General features: G+C 41.9%; 1 protein-coding gene across 1 annotated transcript in view; it reads right to left on the bottom strand.

Annotated features, from left to right (window-relative positions):
- The window catches only part of LOC126293571 (natterin-4-like), a 68,919-nt gene that overhangs the window by 9,074 nt on the left and 35,768 nt on the right, over window positions 1–24,077 (bottom strand). The window contains exon 3 of the mRNA XM_049986847.1: window positions 15,528–15,671. Within this exon, the coding sequence (XP_049842804.1) occupies window positions 15,528–15,671 (144 nt within the window). The remainder of the gene's footprint in view (window positions 1–15,527; window positions 15,672–24,077) is intronic.

The raw sequence follows: 24,077 nt of genomic DNA, 5'->3' as shown, positions 1-24,077 counted from the left end.
AGTGATGAATTTTCGGGAGTACATATGTGTAGGTACAATATTTAAGTGACTACCGTTGCAAAAGCTCCGGTTAATATATGCGAGAGCTAAGCCACTGCAAACGTGAAATCGTGGCACGTTAATAACCGACACAACCGTCAGCATATTGACTGCTAGCATGCAAACGTGCATGCATTGTGTTGTACAGGTAGTGCTCGTCAGCTTTCGGAATGGAGTTCCATGCGTGTTGCACCAGGGTTGGTCAATACACGTAAAGTTAATACAGTTTATGTATGACGCTGGAGTCCGATGATGTGCCAAGCAAGACCAATTAGAGGCGGATCTGCTGACCAAACAGGACAATGCAAAGTGTCGAACCCCTGAAACGCTGTCCCTGAACTGCAGCCAGACGGGTCGAATCACCAGATTCGCTTATAAATTTGCTGTCAGGGTGCTTGGAACCACCACCATTGTGCTCCTGGTGTCATACAAAATGGTAACCAAAACCACATCTCCAGGTGTGGGTCCAGTCTGTGCTTCTCGCAGACAGTTTGGTTCCAGGCTCTCAACTTCCCTCCTTATGAACTGCTCACGACCATCACCGGCACAGAAATGCCGTGTTAGAGTAAGCGTCGATAAGTGCGAAGCCGCTCTGTTCACCAGAAGACCAAGGCAACTGCGCAAACACCGATACTGCACACCCCAATAACTCTACATGCACGCCCAATACGTTTCCGCGAGAAAGTCAAATGCCTCGGTGTCTGGCTGGATCGGAAACTACTCTGGGGGGACCACATACAACACATGACCAAGCGAGCAAGCGCGAGGCTCAAACAGCTCTACCCTATGCTCAACAGGTGTAGCACACTGAACAGAAGGGTGTCGAAGTCCATGTACATGACGTACGCAGTGCCCGTCTGGCGTAGCAGCCCTTTTTCTGTTTCCGCTTTTTCGTCTGATAGGTGAAAGTTTGATTTTTTTTTATATACACATTGACTGTCATTGAAGGGTTTTACTTTTATTTAATATTGTCCCGGCTAAGTATCAGTTGATTACTTTTAAAACCCAATGTTAAACGTGGATGACCTGGATAAACTGAAAGAACCAGAGGTTGTACAGAGTTTCAGGAAGAACATAAGGGAACAATTGACAGAAATGGGGGAAAGAAATACAGTAGAAGAAGAATGGGTAGCTTTGAAGGATGACGTAGTGAAGGCAGCAGAGGATAAAGTAGGTAAAAAGACGAGGGCTAGTAGAAATCCTTGGGTAACAGAAGAAATATTGAATTAAAATTGATGAAAGGAGAAAATGTAAAAATGCAGTAAATGAAGCAGGCAAAAAGGAATGCAAACGTCTCAAAAACGAGATCGATAGGAAGTGCAAAATGGCTAAGCAGGGATGGCTAGAGGACAAATGTAAGGATGTGGAGGCTTATCTCACTAGGGGTAAGATAGATACTGCCTACAGGAAAATTAAAGAGACCTTAGGAGAAAAGAGAACCACTTGTATGAATATCAAGAGCTCAGATTGAAACCCAGTTCTAAGCAAAGAAAGGAAAGCAGAAAGGTGGAAGAAGTATATAGAGGGTCTATACAAGGGCGATGTACTTAAGGACAATATTATGGAAATGGAAGAGGATGTAGATGAAGATGAAATGGGAGATATGATACTGCGTGAAGAGTTTGACAAAGCACTGAAAGTCATGAGTCGAAACAAGGCCCCGGGAGTCGATAACATTCCATTAGAACTACTGATGGCCTTGGGAGAGTCAGTCCTGACAAAACTCTACCATCTGGTGAGCAAGATGTATGAAACAGGCGAAATACTCTCAGACTTCAAGAAGAATATAATAATTCCGATCTCAAAGAAAGCAGGTGTTCACAGATGTGAAAATTACGAAACAATCAGTTTAATAAGCCACAGCTGCAAAATACTAACTCGAATTCTTTACAGACGAATGGAAAAACTAGTAGAAGCCGACCTCGGGGAAGATCAGTTTGGATTCCGTAGAAATGTTGACATACGTGACGCAATACTGACCTTACGACTTATCTTAGAAGAAGGATTAAGGAAAGGCAAACCTACGTTTCTAGCATTTGTAGACTTAGAGAAGGCTTTTGACAATGTTGACTGGAATACTCTCCTTCAAATTCTGAAGGTGGCAGGGGTAAAATATAGGGAGCGAAAGACTATTTACAATTTGTACAGAAACCAGATGGCAGTTATACGAGTCGAAGGACATGAAAGGAAAGCAGTGGTTGGTAAAGGAGTAAAACAGGGTTTCAGCCTCTCCCCGATGTTATTCAATCTGTATAAAACAAGCAGTAAAGGAAACAAAAGAAAAATTCGGAGTAGGTATTAAAATCCATGGAGAAGAAATAAAAACTTTGAGGTTCGCCGATGACATTGTAATTCTGTCAGAGACAGCAAAGGACTTGGAAGAGCAGTTGAACGGAATGGACAGTGTCTTGAAAGGAGGATATAAGATGAACATCAACAAAAGCAAAACGAGAATAATGGAATGTAGTCGAATTAAGTCGGGTGATGCTGAGGGAATTAGATTAAGAAATGAGACACTTAAAGTAGTAAAGGAGTTTTGCTATTTGGGGAGCAAAATAACTGATGATGGTCGAAGTAGAGAGGATATAAAATGTAGACTGGCAATGGCAAGGAAAGCGTTTCTGAAGAAGAGAAATTTGTTAACATCGAGTATAGATTGAAATGTCAGGAAGATGTTTGTGATACTATCTGTATGGATTGTAGCCATGTACGGAAGTGAATCATGGACGATAAGTAGTTTGTACAAGAAGAGAACAGAAGCTTTCGAAAGACGGTGCTGCAGAAGAACTCTGAAGATTAGATGGGTAGATCACATAACTAATGGGGAAGTATTTAATAGGAGAGGGGAGAAGAGAAGTTTGTGGCACAACTTGACCAGAAGAAGGGATCGGTTGGTAGGACATGTTCTGAGGCATCAAGGGATCTCCAATTTAATATTGGAGGGCAGCGTGGAGGGTAAAAATCGTAGAGGGAGACCAAGAGATGAATACACTAAGCAGTTTCAGAAGTATGTAGGTTGCAGTAGGTACTGGGAGATGAAGCAGCTTGCACAGGATAGAGTAGCATGGAGAGCTGCATCAAACCAGTCTGAGGACTGAAGACAACAACAACTACAAGTATAGTCTTCCCAACTCTGAGAGAAAAAAATCTTGAGTTGCTTTACTACCAATGTTTACAGACGACGATACTTTAATCTTTTGTTTACTTGTTTTAGTTACGAATCGCTAGTTTGTTCTAGGCACAGATCACGTAATCTTAACGATTATTAATCGAAGTTAAATTAATGTTCCAGACTTGTGTTATGTTTCAAATTAACAACATCAGTTTATTGACAAGAATTATTAATAAATAGGTTACTCATAGGATATCATTCAAAGAAGTTCTTTAATTAGTTGTCTAAGAAGGATTCCCGCTAGCATCAGAGATGTTAGATAATATCCTGTCACTTTCGGTAAATACGTTATTTCTATTTAATATCTGCAAACTGTCATTAACTATGAACACTAGTCGCGTGAAGTTAAAGTTTCCCACTATCACAATTCAGAGTCCAATCCGGTTAAAATTCTAAATTCAGTAAAGCGTTTAAATATTCACACGAATTGACATTAAAGCCAAAGAGATTTCTATTCACCTTCCCGTTTATCTAATCTGATAAATGTCCAAATTAAAGTCTTGAATTGACAATCGTTAAAAACAATCTCGTCACGATATATTCTTCATCCCCGTTTAATAAAGTTGCAATTGTTGTTCTCTAAGGCTGTACGTCCTAAATAACTTCCGAACTAGAACAGACTAGAGACTGGAGTATCGTAATTACAACGTAATACTTTAATAAACACTATCTTTGGTGTCCCAGGCCTACGTTCTATAACTGTTGTTGTTGTTGTTGTTGTTGTCTTCAGTCCTGAGACTGGTTTGATGCAGCTCTCCATGCTACTCTATCCTGCGCAAGCTGCTTCATCTCCCAGTACCTACTGCAACCTACATCCTTCTGAATCTGCTTAGTGTACTCATCTCTCGGTCTCCCTCTACGATTTTTACCCTCCACGCTGCCCTCCAATGCTAAATTTGTGATCCCTTGATGCCTCAAAACATGTCCTACCAACCGATCCCTTCTTCTAGTCAAGTTGTGCCACAAACTTCTCTTCTCCCCAATCCTATTCAATACCTCCTCATTAGATACGTGATCTATCCACCTTATCTTCAGTATTCTTCTGTAGCAACAACATTTCGAAAGCTTCTATTCTCTTCTTGTCCAAACTAGTTATCGTCCATGTTTCACTTCCATACATGGCTACACTCCAAACAAATACTTTCAGAAACGACTTCCTGATACATAAATCTATATTCGATGTTAACAAATTTCTCTTCTTCAGAAACGCTTTCCTTGCCATTGCCAGTCTACATTTTATATCCTCTCTACTTCGACCATCATCAGTTATTTTACTTCCTAAATAGCAAAACTCCTTTACTACTTTAAGTGTCTCATTTCCTAATCTAATTCCCTCAGCATTACCCGTTTTAATTCGACTACATTCCATTATTCTCGTTTTGCTTTTGTTGATGTTCATCTTATATCCTCCTTTCAAGACACTGTCCATTCCGTTCAACTGCTCTTCCAAGTCCTTTGCCGTCTCTGACAGAATTACAATGTCATCGGCGAACCTCAAAGTTTTTACTTCGTCTCCATGAATTTTAATACCTACTCCAAATTTTTCTTTTGTTTCCTTTACTGCTTGCTCAATATACAGATTGAATAACATCGGGGAGAGGCTACAACCCTGTCTCACTCCTTTCCCAACCACTGCTTCCCTTTCATGCCCCTCGACTCTTATTACTGCCATCTGGTTTCTGTACAAATTATAAATAGCCTTTCGCTCCCTGTATTTTACCCCTGCCACCTTTAGAATTTGAAAAAGAGTATTCCAGTCAACATTGTCAAAAGCTTTCTCTAAGTCTACAAATGCTAGAAACGTAGGTTTGCCTTTTCTTAATCTTTCTTCTAAAATAAGTCGTAAGGTCAGTATTGCCTCACGTGTTCCAACATTTCGATGGAATCCAAACTGATCCTCCCCGAGGTCTGCATCTACCAGTTTTTCCATTCGTCTGTAAAGAATTCGCGTTAGTATTTTGCAGCCGTGGCTTATTAAACTGATGGTTCGGTAATTTTCACATCTGTCAGCACCTGCTTTCTTTGGGATTGGAATTATTATATTCTTCTTGAAGTCTGAGGGTATTTCGCCTGTCTGATACATCTTGCTCACCAGCTGGTAGAGTTTTGTCATGACTGGCTCTCCCAAGGCCGTCAGTAGTTCTAATGGAATGTTGTCTACTCCGGGGGCCTTGTTTCGACTCAGGTCTTTCAGTGCTCTGTCAAACTCTTCACGCAGTATCGTATCTCCCATTTCGTCTTCATCTACATCCTCTTCTATTTCCATAATATTGTCCTCAAGTACATCGCCCTTGTATAAACCTTCTATATACTCCTTCCACCTTTCTGCCTTCCCTTCTTTGCTTAGAACTGGGCTGCCATCTGAGCTCTTGATATTCATACACGTAGTTCTCTTCTCTCCAAAGGTCTCTTTAATTTTCCTGTAGGCAGTATCTATCTTACCCCTAGTGAGATAAGCTTCTACATCCTTACATTTGTCCTCTAGCCATCCCTGTTTAGCCATTTTGCACTTCCTGTCGATCTCATTTTTTCAGACGTTTGTATTCCTTTTTGCCTGCTTCATTTACTGCATTTTTATATTTTCTCCTTTCATCAATTAAATTCAATATTTCTTCTGTTACCCAAGGATTTCTAGCAGCCCTCGTCTTTGTACCTACTTTATCCTCTGCTGCCTTCACTACTACATCCCTCAGAGCTACCCATTCTTCTTCTACTGTACTTCTTTCCCCTATTCCTGTCAATTGTTCCCTTATGCTCTCCCTGAAACTCTGTACTACCTCTGGTTCTTTCAGTTTATCCAGGTCCCATCTCCTTAATTTCCCACATTTTTGCAGTTTCTTCAGTTTTAATCTACAGGTCATAACCAATAGACTGTGGTCAGAGTCCACATCTGCCCCTGGAAATGTCTTACAACTTAAAACCTGGTTCCTAAATCTCTGTCTTACCATTATATAATCTATCTGATACCTTTTAGTATCTCCAGGGTTCTTCCACGTATACAACCTTCTTTCATGATTCTTAAACCAAGTGTTAGCTATGATTAAGTTGTGCTCCGTGCAAAATTCTACTAGGCGGCTTCCTCTTTCATTTCTTAGCCCCAATCCATATTCACCTACTATGTTTCCTTCTCTCCCTTTTCCTACACTCGAATTCCAGTCACCCATTACTATTAAATTTTCGTCTCCCTTCACTATCTGAATAATTTCTTTTATTTCATCGTACATTTCTTCAATTTCTTCATCATCTGCAGAGCTAGTTGGCATATAAACTTGTACTACTGTAGTAGGTGTGGGCTTCGTATCTATCTTGGCCACAATAATGCGTTCACTATGCTGTTTGTAGTAGCTTACCCGCATTCCTATTTTCCTATTCATTATTAAACCTACTCCTGCATTACCCCTATTTGATTTTGTGTTTATAACCCTGTAGTCACCTGACCAGAAGTCTTGTTCCTCCTGCCACCGAACTTCACTAATTCCCACTATATCTAACTTTAACCTATCCATTTCCCTTTTTAAATTTTCTAACCTACCTGCCCGATTAAGGGATCTGACATTCCACGCTCCGATCCATAGAACGCCAGTTTTCTTTCTCCTGATAACGACATCCTCCTGAGTAGTCCCCGCCCGGAGATCCGAATGGGGGACTATTTTACCTCCGGAATATTTTACCCAAGAGGATGCCATCATCATGTAATCATACAGTAAAGCTGCATGTCCTCGGGAAAAATTACGGCTGTAGTTTCCCCTTGCTTTCAGCCGTTCGCAGTACCAGCACAGCAAGGCCGTTTTGGTTAATATTGCAAGGCCAGATCAGTCAATCATCCAGACTGTTGCCCCTGCAACTACTGAAAAGGCTGCTGCCCCTCTTCAGGAACCACACTTTTGTCTGGCCTCTCAACAGATACCCCTCCGTTGTGGTTGCACCTACGGTACGGCCATCTGTATCGCTGAGGCACGCAAGCCTCCCCACCAACGGCAAGGTCCATGGTTCATGGGGGGAGGGTTCTATAACTACAATACTGATTTTCCTACGTATTGGAATAAGTAATATTTTAATATTTTCTAACATTTTTCCCCATTCCCATGTTTCTAAAATTTATAATTAAATTTTTCTTTTCTTTTCTTTTCCTGTTATACTATATATTTCCCTTTATTTGTTTTTTATTTATTTTTCGTAATTACTACTTGTGGAGGGACTTGGGTCATTTTGTGAATTGATATTTTAAGGACATGGGAGCTTTTTTTTTTTCAACACCGAGACGCGCTCCAGGTAGTGCTGCGCCCACACGCCTGTGGCGTCTGCACGATATACACTGTAATATTTGCTATTTTTGACTTCATTAAAATAGCAAATAGTTAATACATTCAGTCAGAAGACAAATATTTGTTTATAATAAGGCGTCGCATAGCGACGGTGGAATTTCCTAAACAATGTAATTATGGCCGAACTCCCACTAATAAATAACGATCCTGATTATTCCAGGAAAGCAGGCTAGTAATCCACTGCTGCTCTTACTACCCATTCCACTGACACAGAGGTTTTTTTTCCCACAGTACGGACCTTGACACTTTTTTCCCTCAAATCGCCACCCCCACTCGCGTTTCGTCCTCTATCACCCGATGGACCGTGTTAATGCGTAGTGTCACTGTGGTCATGTACTGCACTACTTGAAATCGTGTCAATGTTGCACACAACATCCTTTAATACCAAGCTAGTGTCATCAGCAAACATAAATATCTTAGAGTTACCCATAACACTAGAGGGCATATCATTTATATAAATAAGGAACAGGAGCGGGCCCAACACTGATCCCTGGGGCAACCCCCAATTGACAGTACCCCACTCAGATCCCACATCACAGCCGTTATCAACATTGTGAATAATTACCTTTTGCTGCCTGTTGCTAAAGTAAGAGGTGAACCAATTGTGAGCTACTCCACTTATTCCGTAATGGTCCAACTTCTGGAGCAATATTGTGAGATCAACACAGTCAAATGCCTTAGATAAATGAAAAAATTCGCCAAGCGTTCGAAACTTCTTGTTTAGCCTATCCATTACCTCACAGAGAAAAGAGCATATAGCATTTTCAGTAGCCAAACGACCTCTAAAGCCGAACTGTACGTTTGATAGCAAATGTTTTGATACAAAATGTTCAATTAACCTTACATACACAGCCTTTTCGATAACTTTTGCAAACTCTGATGGCATAGAACGTTTGGTGTGGTCACCACGTTGGTGCGGGCGTGGAGAGGCCCCCATCTCTGTACAAAAAACTGGCACTGGGGCAGAACCAGCTCCCATCAGAAAACACACCTGAACGCCGTCCTGGCCTCCACTACGTTCTCGCTTCAAACCAGTGAAGTGGCTGATTGAAATGATTTGGGGTCAGTGGAATGCAGGTTACAGGGTGTGAGGCATAGAGCTGTCCTTGAAATAACCGATTTGTAACAGTTCGTTGTGTCACTGTAGCGCTAGCTGCTGCTCAAGTAGATGCTGCAGGTGCAGTACGATGCACCAGAACTACAGGGTGTTACAAAAAGGTACGGCCAAACTTTCAGGAAACATTCCTGACACTCCAAGAAAGAAAATATGTTATGTAGACATGTGTCCGAAAACGCTTACTTTCCATGTTAGAGCTCATTTTCTTACCTCTCTTCAAACCACATTAATCATGGAATGGAAACACACAGCGACAGAACGTACCAGCGTGACTTCAAACACTTTGTTACACGAAATGTTCAAAGCGTCCTCCGCTAGCGAGGATACATGCATCCACCCACAGTCGCATGGAATCCCTGATGCGCTGATGCAGCCCTGGAGAATGGCGTATTGTATCACAGCCGCCCACAATACGAGCACGAAGAGTCTCTACATTTGGTACCGGGGTTGCGTAGACAAGAGCCTTCAAATGCCCCCATAAATGAAAGTCGAGAGGTTTGAGGTCAGGAGAGCGTGGAGGCCATGGAATTGGTCAGCCTCTACCAATCCATCGGTCACCGAATCTGTTGCTGAGAAGCGTACGAACACTTCGACTGAAATGTGCAGGAGCTCCATCGTGCACGAACCACATGTTCTGTCGTACTTGTAAAGGAAGATGTTCTAGCAGCACAGGTAGAGTATCGCGTATGTAATCATGATAACGTGCTCCATTGAGCGTAGCTGGAAGAACATGGGGCCCAATAAAGACATCGTCAACAATGCCTACCCAAACTTTCACAGAAAATCTGTATTGATGACGTGATTGCACAATTGCGTGCGGGTTCTCGTCAGCTCACACATGTTGATTGTGTAAATTTACAATTTGATCACGTTGGAATGAAGCCTCGTCCGTAAAGAGAACATTTGGACTGAAATTAGGATTGACACATTGTCGGATGAACCATTCGCAGAAGTGTACCCCTGGAGGCCAATCAGCTGCTGATAGTGCCTGCACACGCTGTACATGGTACGGAAACAACTGTTTCTCCCGTAGCACTCTCCATACAGTGATGTGGTCAACGTTACCTTGTACAGCAGCAACTTCTATGACGCTGACATTAGGGTTATCGTCAACTGCACAAAGAATTGCCTCGTCCATTGCAGGTGTCCTCGTCGTTCTAGGTCTTCCACAGTCGCGAGTCATAGGCTGGAATGTTCCGTGCTCCCTAAGACGACGATCAATTGCTTCGAACGTCTTCCTGTCGGGACACCTTCGTTCTTTAATTCTGTCTCGATACAAACGTACCGCGCCACGGCTATTGCCCCGTACTTATCCATACATCAAATGGGCATCTGCCAACTCCGCATTTGTAAACATTGCAGTAACTGCACAACCACGTTCGTGATGAACACTAACCTGTTGATCCCCTACGTACTGATGGGCTTGATGCTAGTACTGTAGAGCAATGAGTCGCATGTCACCGCAAGAACCGAGGTCAACGTTACCCTCCTTCAATTGGGCCAACTGGCGGTGAGTCGAGGAAGTACAGTACATACTGACGAAACTAAAATGATCTCTGACATGGAAATTAAGCGTTTCCGGACACATGTCCACATAACATCTTTTCTTTATTTGTGGGTCAGGAATGTTTCCTGAAAGTTTGGCCGTACCTTTTTGTAACACCCTGTTTACGCCGAACACAACGATATTCCTTCTCGGTATTGCCATGACGTAGTCCAGGGCCCGATCTTCTTGCGACCGCATATTCTCGTGCCAACTGGTATCAGCAATCATGTGCCGAGGCTGAATTCCTGCCAAGTCTTCCTGCAACTGCTAACAACGTCTTTGTCGCCTTAAAGGCTTTCCTGACTGACATCAACTCACCAAGTCCAATCTCAAAAGGCAACCAACGTTCATGGCCGCTGCAGCGTGTATTCAAAGTAAAGCTGGTTTGCATCCCCATACTGGAGCTACTAGCGCCACCCTTATGCGACTGGCTTGAAATCTGAATAATCATCATTCAGATGTAGAAACACGCCTACCAATTTCGTTTATGTTGCACAAGTCCTAAGTGCTGCAATTTTTTTCTGTCAGCGTATGTATGTTAAAATTTTTTTTTGGTGTTTTATTAATACTGTGTTTTGTTATACACCTGGAAGAGCAGTTGAATGGAATGGACAGTGACTTCACATGAGGATATAAGGTGAACATCAAGAAAGCAAACCGAAGGTAATGGAATGTGGTCTAATAAAATCAGGTGACGCTGAGGGAATTAGAGTAGTAAATGAGTTACTTAAAGTAGTAGAGAGGTTCTGCTGCTTAGGGACCAAAGTACCGATGATGGGTGAAGTAGGGAGAGTATGAAATGTATACTGGGAATGACAATAAAAACGTTTCTGAAGGAGAGAAATTCAGTAACACTGAGAACTGATTTAGGTGTCATAAAGCTTTCCTAAATTATTTGTATCAAAGTACTTGTATCTACATAAATGATCTTTTGAATAGGGTGGATAGCAATGTGCGGCTGTTTGCTGATGATGTTGTGGTGTATGGGAAGGTGTCGTCGTTGAGTGACTGTAGGAGGATACAAGATGACTTTGACAGGATATGTGACTGGTGTAAAGAATGGCAGCTAACTCTAAGTATAGATAAATGTAAATTAATGCAGATGAATAGGAAATAGAATCCCGTAATGTTTGAATACTCCATTAGTAGTGCAGCGCTTGACACAGTCACGTCGATTAAATATTTGGACGTAAAATTGCAGAGTGATATGAAGTGAGACAAGCATGTAATGGCAGTTGTGGGGAAGGCGGATAGTCGTCTTCGGTTCATTGGTAGAATTCTGGGAAGATGTGGTTCATCTGTAAAGGAGACCGCTTATAAAACACTAATACCACCTATTCCTGAGTACTGCTCGATAGTTTGGGGTCCCTATCAGGTCGGATTGAGGGAGGACACAGAAGCAACTCAGAGGCGGGCTGCTAGATTTGTTATTGGTAGATCTGATCATCACGCGAGTGTTACGGAAATGCTTCAGGAACTCGGGTGTGAGTCTCTAGAGGAAAGGTGGCGTTCTTTTCGTGAATCGCTAGTGAGGAAATTTAGAGAACCAGCATTTGAGGATGAGTGCAGTACAATTTTACTGCCGCCAACTTACATTTCGCGGAAAGACCACAAAGATAAGAGAGATTAGGGCTCGTACAGAGGCATATAGGCAGTCATTTTTGCCTCGTTCTGTTTGGGAGTGGAACAGGGAAAGAAGTTGCTAGTTGTGGTATGAAGTATCCTCCGCCACGCACGTAGATGTAGGTGTAGAGTGTAGCCATGTATGGAAGTGAAACATGGACGATAAATAGTTTAGACAAACAGAGAATAGAAGCTTTCCAAACGTTGTGCTACAGAAGAATGCTGAAGATTAGATGGGTAGATCACATAACTATTGAGGATGTACTAAGCAGAGTTGGGGAGAAGAGAAATTTGTGGCACAACTTGATCATAAGATGGGATCGATTGATAGGACATATTCTGAGGCATCGAGGGATCACGCAAGTTAGTATTGTAGAGCATCGTGGAGGATAAAAATCGTAGAGGCAGACCAAGAGATGAATACACTAAACAGATTCAGAAGGATGTAGGGTGCAGTAGTTACTTGGAGATGAAGAAGCTTCCACAGGGTAGAGTATCATGAAAAGCTGCATCAAACCTCTCACTGGACTGAAGACCACAACAAGAACAACTCTGTTATGTCCCTAATGTGCTGAAACCGAATGCACATGTACGAATGTCGTCACCAATAAAAAAAGTATGCGTGTCTGAGATACACACCTCAATACGTAATTACTAAGGAATCTGAATTGCTGGCACTTTACACCAATGCAATCATGGAATTACCTACATATTGCATTGTCTAGTTTTATAACTCAGAAACTTGTGGAAAAGACCAGAGAGGGTTTAGAAAGTGTTTTTGATGAAAAGCATCTTAGACTGTTTGTTGACCAATAAGTCTCGGAATGGAGTATTCTGCAAATGGTTCTAATGGCTCTGAGCATTATGGGACTCTACTTGTTCAAATGTGTGTGAAATCTTATGGGACTTAACTGCTAAGGTCATCAGTCCCCAAGCTTACACACTACTTAACCTAAATTATCGTAAGGGCAAACACACACACCCATGCCCGAGGTTGGACTCGAACCTCCACCGGAACCAGCCGCACAGTCCATGACTGGAGCGCCTTAGACTGGGACTCAACTTCTGAGGTCATCAGTCCCTTAGAACTTAGAACTACTTAAAGCTAACTAACCTAAGGACATCACACACATCAATGCCCGAGGCAGGATTCGAACCTGCGACCGTTGGGGTCGCGTGGTTCCAGACTATAGCGCCTAGAACTGCTTGGCCACCCCGGTCGGCAGAGTGTTCTAGAGCCCAGCGGGTACCAAAGCGAGGAATTCCAGCTCGTTTCACGAATGGTGAAAACAGATGTCCTGGGACTGATCTTCAGATCCTAAGAGGTCCAGTGAATAAGGTCCCTCTGTGAGACTGAGGGAGAGAGTGGTATATGCAAAGCTAGTGTTAGTCCTTTTTCCTGATGATACAAGTATAGTAATAACATCCAAAAACCAAGAATTAAGTGATGTAATTGTAAATGATGTTTTTCACAAAATTATTAAGTGATTCTCAGCAAACGGACTCTCTTTAAATTTTGATAAAACACAGTATATAGAGTTTCGTACAGTAAATGGCACAACTCCAGCAATAAATATAGACTTAGAACAGAAGTCTGTAGCTAAGGCAGAATTTTCAAAATTTTTAGGTGTGTCCATTGATGAGAGGTTAAACTGGAAGCAACACATTGATGGTCAGCTGAAACGTCTGAGTTCAGCTACATATGCTATTAGGGTTGTTCCAAATTTTGGTGATAAGAATCTCAGTAAATTAGCTTACTATGCCTACTTCCATTCACTGCTTCCTTATGGCACCATATTCTGGGGTAATTCTTCGTTGAGTAGAAAAGTATTCATTGCTCAAAAACGTGTAATCAGAATAACTGCTGGAGCCCACCCACGCTCATCCTGCAGACATCTATTTAAGGATCTACGGATCCTCACAGTAACCTCACGGTATATATATTCACTTATGAAATTAGTTGTTAATAATCCAGCCCAGTTCAAAAGTAATAGCAGTGTGCATAGCTATAACACAAAGAGAAAGGATGATCTTTACTATCCAGGGTTACATCTGACTTTGGCACAGAAAGGGGTAAATTATGCTGCCACAAAACTCTATGGTCACCTACCAAACAGCATCAAAAGCCTGACAGATAGCCAACCAACATTTAAAAGTAAATTAAAAGAATTTCTAGATGACAACTCCTTGTACTCATTGGCTGAAGTTTTAGGTATAAATAAAGGGAGGGGAAAAAACCAACTTAAACATTAGTGTCATGCAATATTTTGAGTAATTAATACGAGGTGCATTCAAGTTCTAAGGCCTCTGATTTTTTTTCTCTGGACTGGAAAGAGATAGAAACATGCGCATTGTTTTGAAATGAGGCCGCGTTCATTGTCAATACGTCCCAGAGATGGCAGCACCGTACGGCAGATGGAATTTTACTGCCAGCGGCGATAATGAGAACTGTTTTAAATACTTAAAATGACGACGTTTTTCTTACTTGAACAGCGTGCAATCATTCGTTTTCTGAATTTGCGTGGTGTGAAACCAATTGAAATTCATCGGCAGTTGAAGGAGACATTTGGTGATGGAGTTATGGATGTGTCGAAAGTGGGTTCGTGTGTGCGACAGTTTAATGAAGGCAGAACATCGTGTAACAACAAACCGAAACAACCTCGGGCTCGCACAAGCCGGTCTGACGACATGATCGAGAAAGTGGAGAGAATTGTTTAGGGGGATCGCCGAATGACTGTTGAATAGATCGCCTCCAGAGTTGGCATTTCTGTGGGTTCTGTGCACACAATCCTGCATGACGACCTGAAAATGCGAAAAGTGTCATCCAGGTGGGTGCCACGAATGCTGACGGACGACCACACGGCTGCCCCTGTGGCATGTTGCCAAGCAGTGTTGATGTGCAACGACAACATGAATGGGACCTTCTTTTCGTCGGTTGTGAGAATGGATGAGACGTGGATGCCATTTTTCAATCCATAAACAAAGCGCCAGTCTGCTCAATGTAAGCTCACAGATTCACCGCCACCAAAAAAAATTTCGGGTAACCGCGAGTGCTGGAAAAATTATGGTGTCCATGTTCTGAGACAGCGACGGCGTATTCCTTACCCATTGCGTTCCAATGGGCACTACGGTAACAGGTGCATCCTACGAAAAAGTTTTGAAGAACAAATTCCTTCCTGCACTGCAACAAAAACGTCCGGGAATGGCTGCGCGTGTGCTGTTTCACCAAGACAACGCACCCGCACATAGAGCTAACGTTATGCAACAGTTTCTTCGTGATAACAACTTTGAGAAGTGATTCCTCATGCACCCTACTCACCTGACCTGGCTCCTAGTGACTTTTGGGCTTTTTCCAACAATGAAAGACACCCTCTGTGGCTGCACATTCACCAGCTGTGCTGCTATTGCCTCGGCGATTTTCCAGTGGTCAAAACAGACTCCTAAAGAAGCCTTCGCCGCTGCCATGGAATCATGGCGTCAACGTTGTGAAAAATGTGTACCCCTGCAGGGCGATTACGTCGAGAAGTAAAGCCAGTCTCGTCGACTTCGGGTGAGTAGTTAATAAGAAAAAAAATCGGAGGCATTAGAACTTGAATGCACCTCGCGTCTTGTACAGACATGTTTTATTAACCTGACACATTCCACGTCATTAAGAAGTGACGTATTCATGATCTATGGAACAAGTATTAATCTAATCTAATGTACCTTGCCAACGGCGGTGGCCCCGTCGTGCATCACACGTCCAACGAACAGCCGCTCCCCTGTGGACGTCTGCCCCACGCGGTACCCCGAGGGAGGCACGTGGCCTGCTTTTGCATACATCCAGGCGGGGCTGCCGCCACACAGCACCTTTCAACGACAGAAAAAAAAATTGTTCAAATGGCTCTGAGCACTATGGGACTTAACTTCTGAGATAATCAGTCCCCTAGAACTTAGAACTACTTAAACCTAATTAACCTAAGGACATCACACACATCCATGCCCGAGGCAGGATGTCAACCTGCGACTGCAGCGGTCGCGCTGTCCCAGACTCAATCGCCTAGAACCGCTCGGCCACCCAACGACAACAAGCAGCATCTATAAATACCGGGTGATCAAATAGTCAGTACAAATTTGAAAACTGAATAAATCACGGAATAATGTAGATAGAGAGGTACAAATTGACACAAATGCTTGGAATGACATGGGGTTTTATACGAAACAAAAAAATAGAAAAGTTCAAAAAATGTCCGACAGATGGCGCTCCACACGATCAGAGTAGCAATGAGTAGAGTAACAAAGCAAGACAAAGCAAATATGAAGTTCTGTACAGGAAATGCTCAATATGTTCACCATCATTCCTCAACAATAGCTCTAGTCGAGGAATAATGTTGTGAACAGCACTGTAAAGCAAGTCCGGAGTTATGGTGAGGCATTGGCGTCACATGTTGTCTTTCAGCACCCGTAGGGATGTCGCTCAATCACGATAAGCTTGCGACTTCAGGTACCCCCAAAGCCAATAATCACACGGACTGAGGTCTGGGGACCTGAGAGGCCAAGCATGACGAAAGTGGCGGCTGAGCACACGATCGTCGGCAAACGAAGCGCGCAGGATATCTTTCACGCGTCTAGCAACATGGGGTGGAGCGCCATCGTACGTTCCAGCAGGTGTTTATCAGCCAGGCTGGGGATGATGCGATTCTGTAACATATCAGCGTACTTCTCACCCGTCACGGTAGAAATTACGAAAGCAGAATCACGAATTTCCTCGAAGTAAAAAGGCCCGATAACGGTACATGCGGTAAATCCATCCCAAACCGTGACTCTCACGTCGTGCATTGGAGTTTCCACGACAGCTCTAGGATCATCGGTAGCCTATATTCTGCAGTTGTGGCCGTTGACAGACCCTCGGAGCGTGAAATGAGCTTCGTCGGTCCACAACACGCTACTCAACCAATCGTCATCTTCCGCCATCATTTGAAACGCCCACACAGTAAATGCCCTCCGATTCACTAAATCGCCAGGTAACAGTTCATGATGCTCAAATGGTTCTGAGCACTATGGGACTTAACATCTATGGTCATCAGACCCCTAGAACTTAGAACTACTTACACCTAACTAACCTAAGGACATCACACAACACCCAGACATCACGAGGCAGAGAAAATCCCTGACCCCGCCGGGAATCGAACCCGGAAACCCGGGCACGGGAAGTGAGAACGCTACCGCACGACCACGAGCTGCGGACAGTTCATGATGCCGATGGATTTTGTACGGATAACATCGGAGGGTACGCCTAATTGCCAACCAAACAGCAGTGTATGGAATGCCTGTGCGACGTGCGTCTGCACGAGAGCTGATTTCCCCATGCATAGACGAACCCGCTACAGTCTCCATTTCTTCCTGAAATGTCTCAGCAGCATTACGCCTTTTGCTCGGTCGGCAAATACGGGGTCTATCGTCTAAACAACCCGTGGCTTCCGACTCTAGCCACAGCTGCATCTATAAATATATGTACAAAACACTGCCTTACGTGCAGCACCTTCGCTCTACTCACTATGCAGGCAAACCTCTGCAGAGGGAAAATACCACACTGTGCATGTAGCCAGTATCAAACCAAAATAATCACATGACGTTTTGGTACGAAACCGTTTTTTGAAATTTTGTAATGAGGAGGATTAAGGCAAGGAAAACCTAAGTTTCTAGCATTTGTAGACTTAATCTTTTGACAATGTTGACTGGAATACTCTCTTTCAAATTCTGAAGGTGGCAGGGGCAAAATACAGGGAGCGAAAAGATATTTACAATATGTACAGAAAGCACACGACAGTTATAAGAGTCGAGGGACATGAAAGGGAAGCAGTGCTTGGGAAGGGAGTGAGACAGGGTTGTAGTCTCTCCCCGATGCTATTCAATATGTATATTGAGCAAGCAGCGAAGGAAACAAAAGAAAAGTTCGGAATAGGTATTAAAACGCATGGAGAAGAAATAAAAACTTTGAGGTTCGCCGATGACATTGTAATTCTGTCAGAGACAGCAAAGGACCTGGAAGAGCAGCTGAACGGAATGGACAGTGTCTTGAAAGGAGGGTATAAGACGAACATCAACAAAAGCAAAACGAGGATAATGGAATGTAGTCGAATTAACTCTGGTGATATTGAGGGAGTTAGATTAGGAACTGAGACACTTAAAGTAGTATAGGAGCTTTGCTATTTGGGTAGCAAAATAACTGATGATGGTCGAAGTAGAGAGGATATATAATGTAGACTGGCAATGGCAAGGAAATCATTTCTGAACATGAGAAATTTGTTAACATCGAGTATAGATTTAAGTGTCAGGAAATCGTTTCTGAAAGTATTTGTATCGAGTGTAGTCATGTATGGAAGTGAAACATGAACGATAAATAGTTTGGATAAGAAGAGAATAGAAGCTTTCGAAATATGGTGCTATAGAAGAATGCTGAAGATTAGATGGGTAGATCACAATAACGTCTGAGGAGGTATTGAATAGAATTGGGGAGAAGAGGAGTTTGTGGCACAACTTGACTAGAAGAAGGGATCGGTTAGTAGGACATGTTCTGAGGCATCAGGGGATCACCAGTGTAGTACTGGAGGGCAGCGTGGAGAGTAAAAATCGTAGAGGGAGACCAAGTGGTGAACACACTAAGCAGATTCAGAAGGATGTAGGTTGCAGTACGTTCTGGGAGAAGAAGAAGCTTGCACAGGATAGAGTAGCATGGAGAGTAGCATCAAACCAGTCTCAGGACTGAAGACCAAAAAAACAACAACAATGAGGCACAAACCTTAATCCGACACATACTCTCTCCAGTGCTGAATTCCGAGATTGGTTTGCAGTAGTACGCCATTCTCCTTCTGTCTGCCTTCTCCTTCATTTTGACTTACGCAGTGCATCTCACATGTACGTATAGGATGAGTCACGAAGTTATCCAAATAGTTTAATAAAACTCTACAAGCAAAACTAGGGAAAAAATTCCATATAAACATAGGTCTACAAATATTTAGTTATGGAGTTACCACTAATGAAAGATTTTGCATGAAACTTAGCAACTCGATAATATGAAGGCCTCGCAGAAGTATACGAGGTTAAAGTAAAGTACGATTTCCATTTATTTTGTTGTTATTCGTCTGGTGAATCTAATAAAACATGTCCCAGACCAGTACCTGCAGTAGTTTTCTAGGACAATGAGAGAAGCCAAGAAAATTATACATTTGTTTACTTGAGAACGTAAAAACTTTTATGTCATTATTGACTACCGTTTGTGAATTGTTTCAGTCATTTCCTAGTTTTCTATTTTGTTCAGTGAAACAACATAATAACAGCAGTACATTTAACTGTAATCACATAGTTGTAGTTTGTAGATTATTTATGAAGTAGGGATGCCTTCCAAATTTAGGACAGAGGATTACGCCGATATGGTGTTTATTTATGTCAAATGTGATTGTTACTGGCCCCTTCCAGTTAACGAATTTCACGTACATTATCCGACTCGGAGGATTCTGAATGTACGAACCATTAATGGAGTGTTTCGAATGTTAGAGAAGACAGTTTCTCTGCCTAGTGTTCATAACCAGTACGAGCGCTCGTTACGTGAAGATGATGATGAGGGTATTGTTGTTGTTGTTGTTGTTGTAGTCTTCAGTCCTGAGACTGGTTTGATACAGCTCTCCATGCTACTCTCTCCTGTGCAAGCTTCTTCATCTCCCAGTACCTACTGCAACCTACATCCTTCTGAATCTGCTTGGTGTATTCATCTCTTGGTCTCACTCTACGATTTTTACCCTCCACGCTGCCCTCCAATACTAAATCGGTGATCCCTTGATGCGTCAGAACATGTCCCACCAACCGATCCCTTCCTCAAGTCAAGTTGTGCCACAAACTTCTCTTCCCCCCAATTCTATTCAATACCTCCTCATTAGTTATGTGATCTACCCATTTAATCTTCAGTATTATTCTGTAGCACCACATTTCGAAAACTTCTATTCTCTTCTTGTCCAAACTATTTATTGTCCATGTTTCACTTCCATACATGGCTACACTCCATACAAATACTTTCAGAAATGACTTCCTGACACTTAAATCTATATTCGATGTTAAAAAATTTCTCTTCTTCAGAAACGCTTTCCTTGCCATTGCCAGTCTGCATTTTATATCCTCTCTACTTCGCTCATCATCAGTTATTTTGCTCCCCAAATAGCAAAACTCCTTTACTACATCAAGTGTCTCATTTCCTAATCTAATTCCCTCAGCATTACCCGTTTTAATTCGACTACATTCCATTATTCTCGTTTTGCTTTTGTTGATGTTCATCTTATATCCTCCTTTCAAGACACTATCCTTTCCGTTCAACTGCTCTACCAAGTTCTTTGCGGTCTCTGACAGAATTACAATGTCATCGGCGAACTTCAAAGATTATATTTATTCTCCTTGAATTTTAATGCTTACTTCGAATTTTTCTTTTGTTTCTTTTTCTGCTTGCTCAATATACAAATTGAATAACACCGGGGAGGGGCTACAACCCTGTCTCACTCCCTTCCCAACCACTACTTCCCTTTTGTGCCCCTCAACTCTTATAACTACCACTTGATTTCTATACAAATTGTAAATAGCCTTTCGCTCCCTATATTTTACTCATGCCAACTTCAGAATTTGAAAGAGGGTATTCCAGTCAACATTGTCAAAAGCCTTCTCTAAGTCTACAAATGCTAGAAACTTAGGTTTGTATTTCCTTAATCTAGCTTCTAAGATAAGTCGTAGGGTCAGTATTGCCTCACATGTTCCATTATTTCTACGGAATCGAAACTGATCTTCCCCAAGGTCGGCTTCTACTATTTTTGACATTCGTCTGTAAAGAACTCGCGTTAGTATTTTGCAGCCGTGACTTTTTCAACTTTTAGTTCGGTAATTTTCACATCTGTCAACACCTGCTTTCTTTGGGATTTGAATTATTATATTCTTCTTGAAGTCTGAGGGTATTTCGCCTGTCTCTTACATCTTGCTCACCAGATGGTAGAGTTTTGTCAGGACTGGCTCTCCCAAGCCCGTCAGTAGTTCTAATGGAATGTTGTCTACTCACAGGGCCTTGTTTCGACTCAGGTCTTTCAGTGCTGTGTCAAACTCTTCACACAGTATCATATCTTCCATTTCATCTTCATACATCCTCTTACATTTCCATAACATTGTCCTCAAATACATCGCCCTTGTATAGATTATATACTCCTTCCATCTTTCAGCTTTCCCTTCTTTGCTTAGAACCGGGTTTCCATCTGAGCTCTTGATATTCATACAAGTGGTTCTCTTTCCTCCAAATGTCTCTTTAATTTTTATGTAGCCTGTATCTATCTTATCCCTAGTGAGATAAGCTTCTACATCCTTACATTTGTCCTCTAGCCATCCCTGCTTGGCCATTTTGCACTTCCTGTCGATCTCATTTCTGAGACGTTTGTATTCGTTTTTGCCTGCTTCGTTTACTGCATTTTTACATTTTCTCCTTTCATTAATTAAATGCAATATTTCTTGTGTTACCCAAAGAATTCTACTAGCCCTCGTCTTTTTACGTACTTGATCCTCTGCTGCCTTCACTACTTCATCCTTCAGAGTTACCCATTCTTCTTCTACTGTATTTCTTTTACCCATTGCTGTGAATTGTTCCTTTATGCTCTCCCTGAAACTCTGTACAACTTCAGGTTCTTTCAGTTTATCCAGGTCCGATCTCCTTAAATTCCCACCTTTTTGCAATTTCTTCAGTTCTAATCTACAGGTCATAATCAATAGATTGTGGTCAGAGTCCACATCTGCCCCTGTAAATGTCTTACAATTTAAAACCTGGTTCCTAAATCTCTGTCTTACCATTATATAATCTATCTGATACCTTTTGATGTCTCCAGGGTTCTTCCATGTATACAACCTTCTTTCATGGTTCGTAAACCAAGTGTTAGCTATGATTAAGTTGTGCTCTACCAGGCGGCTTCCTCTTACATTTCTTAGCCCCAATCCATATCCACCTACTACCTTTCCTTCTCTCCCTTTTCCTACTACTGAATTCCAGTCGCGCATGACCATTAAATTTTCATCTCTCTTCACTATCTGAATAATGTCTTTTGTTTCATCATAAATTTCTTCAATTTTTTCGTCATCTGCAGAGCTAGTTGGCATATAAACTTGTACTACTGTAGTAGGTATGGGCTTCGTATCTATCTTGGCCACAATAATGCGTTCATCATGCTGTTTGTAGTAGCTTGCCCGCATTCCTATTTACCTATTCATTATTAAACCTACTCCCGCATTACGCCTATTTGATTTTGTGTTTATAACCCTGTAGTCATCTGACCAGAAGTCTTGTTCCTCCTTCCACCGAACTTCACTAATTCACACTATATCTAACTTTAACCTATCCATTTCTCTTTTTAAATTTTCTAACCTACCTGCCCGATTAAGGGATCTGACATTTCACGCTCCGATCCGTAGAACGCCAGTTTTCTTTCTCCTGATAACGCCGATATGGTGTATATTCATGGCAAATGGGATGGTAATGCAACGGCTCCAGTTAACGGTTATCACATACATTATCCAACCCCGAGGGTTCTGAATGTACCAACCATTAGTGGAGTGTTTCGAATGTTAGATAAGACAGTTTCTCTGCCTTGTGATCATAACCAGTACGAGCTCTCGATACGTGAAGATGATTAGGAGGATATTTTATGGATGCTGCTCTACTTAGTCCGATTACCAGTACACGATGTATTTCTCAAGGATTAGGCATTTCACAACCTAAGGTATGGTGTGCGCTGAAATACAATAATTTGTATTCTTTATCGTAAACAAAAAGTGCATCATTTATATCCGGAAGATCCTGTCCTTCGCTTGGAGCTGTGCAACTGGTTTAATACTAATCTGCAGTAACACAAACAAATTTTATTTACTGATGGGGCACAGTTTACTCGAGATAGTGTAAACAATTTACATAAAGAGCAGTTATCGGCTGAAGCAAACCCACATGCAGTGATGTACCGCAATTTCCAGCGCGATTTAGCATAAATGGTAGCTTCCTATAATCAAACCATACTTTATTGGGCCATTCATTTTCCTAGGAGGTCTACCTGGCGAGACGTACTTACAATTCCTCCAAGAAGAAATGCCCCGCTTGTTCGAAGATGTTCCACTTGGCGCCCCCATATTTCACAAACGCCGTTGCTACACGTTTAAATGAACATTTCCCCCAGAAATGGATTGTTCGTGGTGATACACTTGCGTCGCCTCCCAGATTGCCCGATTTAGCACCAAATAGATTTTTGAGTATAGGGATGGATGAAAGACATAGTTTATGGGGAGAAAATACACGTGAGGCGTTACCTGCTCGCATTATCAGTGCAATAGACGAAATTAAGAACAACACTGTGAAACTGAAAAGAGCAACAATATCTGTTCATACACGTCCAGCTAAATGCATTAAACTCGGTGGAGACATTTTTGAACATTTATTGTGAATGTAATGTGAAATTGTAGGTACACTGTACAATTTCCTCAACACTCAGCTTTGGTTTTTCCGGTGTAACATGAATTCACGTGTGCTATGGTATTAATAAAAGCAGATTATCTACCACATTCATACACTTTGAGTTAACGTTACTACCGCCATTTTTCCAAACTTAAATTCTCTACAACTTCTGTCGAAAACTTTCTGTAGTTGTCTGGAATTTAAAAAACAAATTGAGCCAAACAGTTAATAAACTAAATATTTTACGAAATTACTTCCTTGCTTCTCTGGATGTTCTTGAAAACTACTGCAGATACACGTATGGCATATGTTTTATTAGATTCACCAGATCAATAACAACAAAATAAATGGAAATACTGCTTTACTTTAACCTCGTATATTTTTGTGACGCCTTCGTACTAGCGAAGTTGATAAATTCCAGGCAAAATCTTTTATTAGCGGTAACAGCGTAACCAAACACTTGTGGACCTGTGTTTACATGAACCTTTTTTCCTTAGTTTTACTTGTAGAATAACATATTAAAATATTTGCATCGTGAATCATTCTGACTCACTGATTCATCATCGCTCACCTCAGACCGCTAGGGATAGAAACTTGGAATTTGGAGACAGTGTTGATCTTATGCTCTAAGCGTCACATAAAAAGAAAGAATTAGGAATTGCACCTCTAACTGGGTGAAATAGGAGATGAAAAGTTTTTGAAGACGTATTGCCATTAACGCAATTTTGGAATAAGACCTTCGAAAACTGGTATTTGGTTTC

The sequence above is a fragment of the Schistocerca gregaria genome, chromosome 10 (genome assembly GCF_023897955.1).
Source record: "Schistocerca gregaria isolate iqSchGreg1 chromosome 10, iqSchGreg1.2, whole genome shotgun sequence".
NCBI classification, from domain to species: Eukaryota; Metazoa; Arthropoda; class Insecta; order Orthoptera; family Acrididae; genus Schistocerca; species Schistocerca gregaria.
This window is presented reverse-complemented; position numbering and strand designations above follow the sequence as displayed.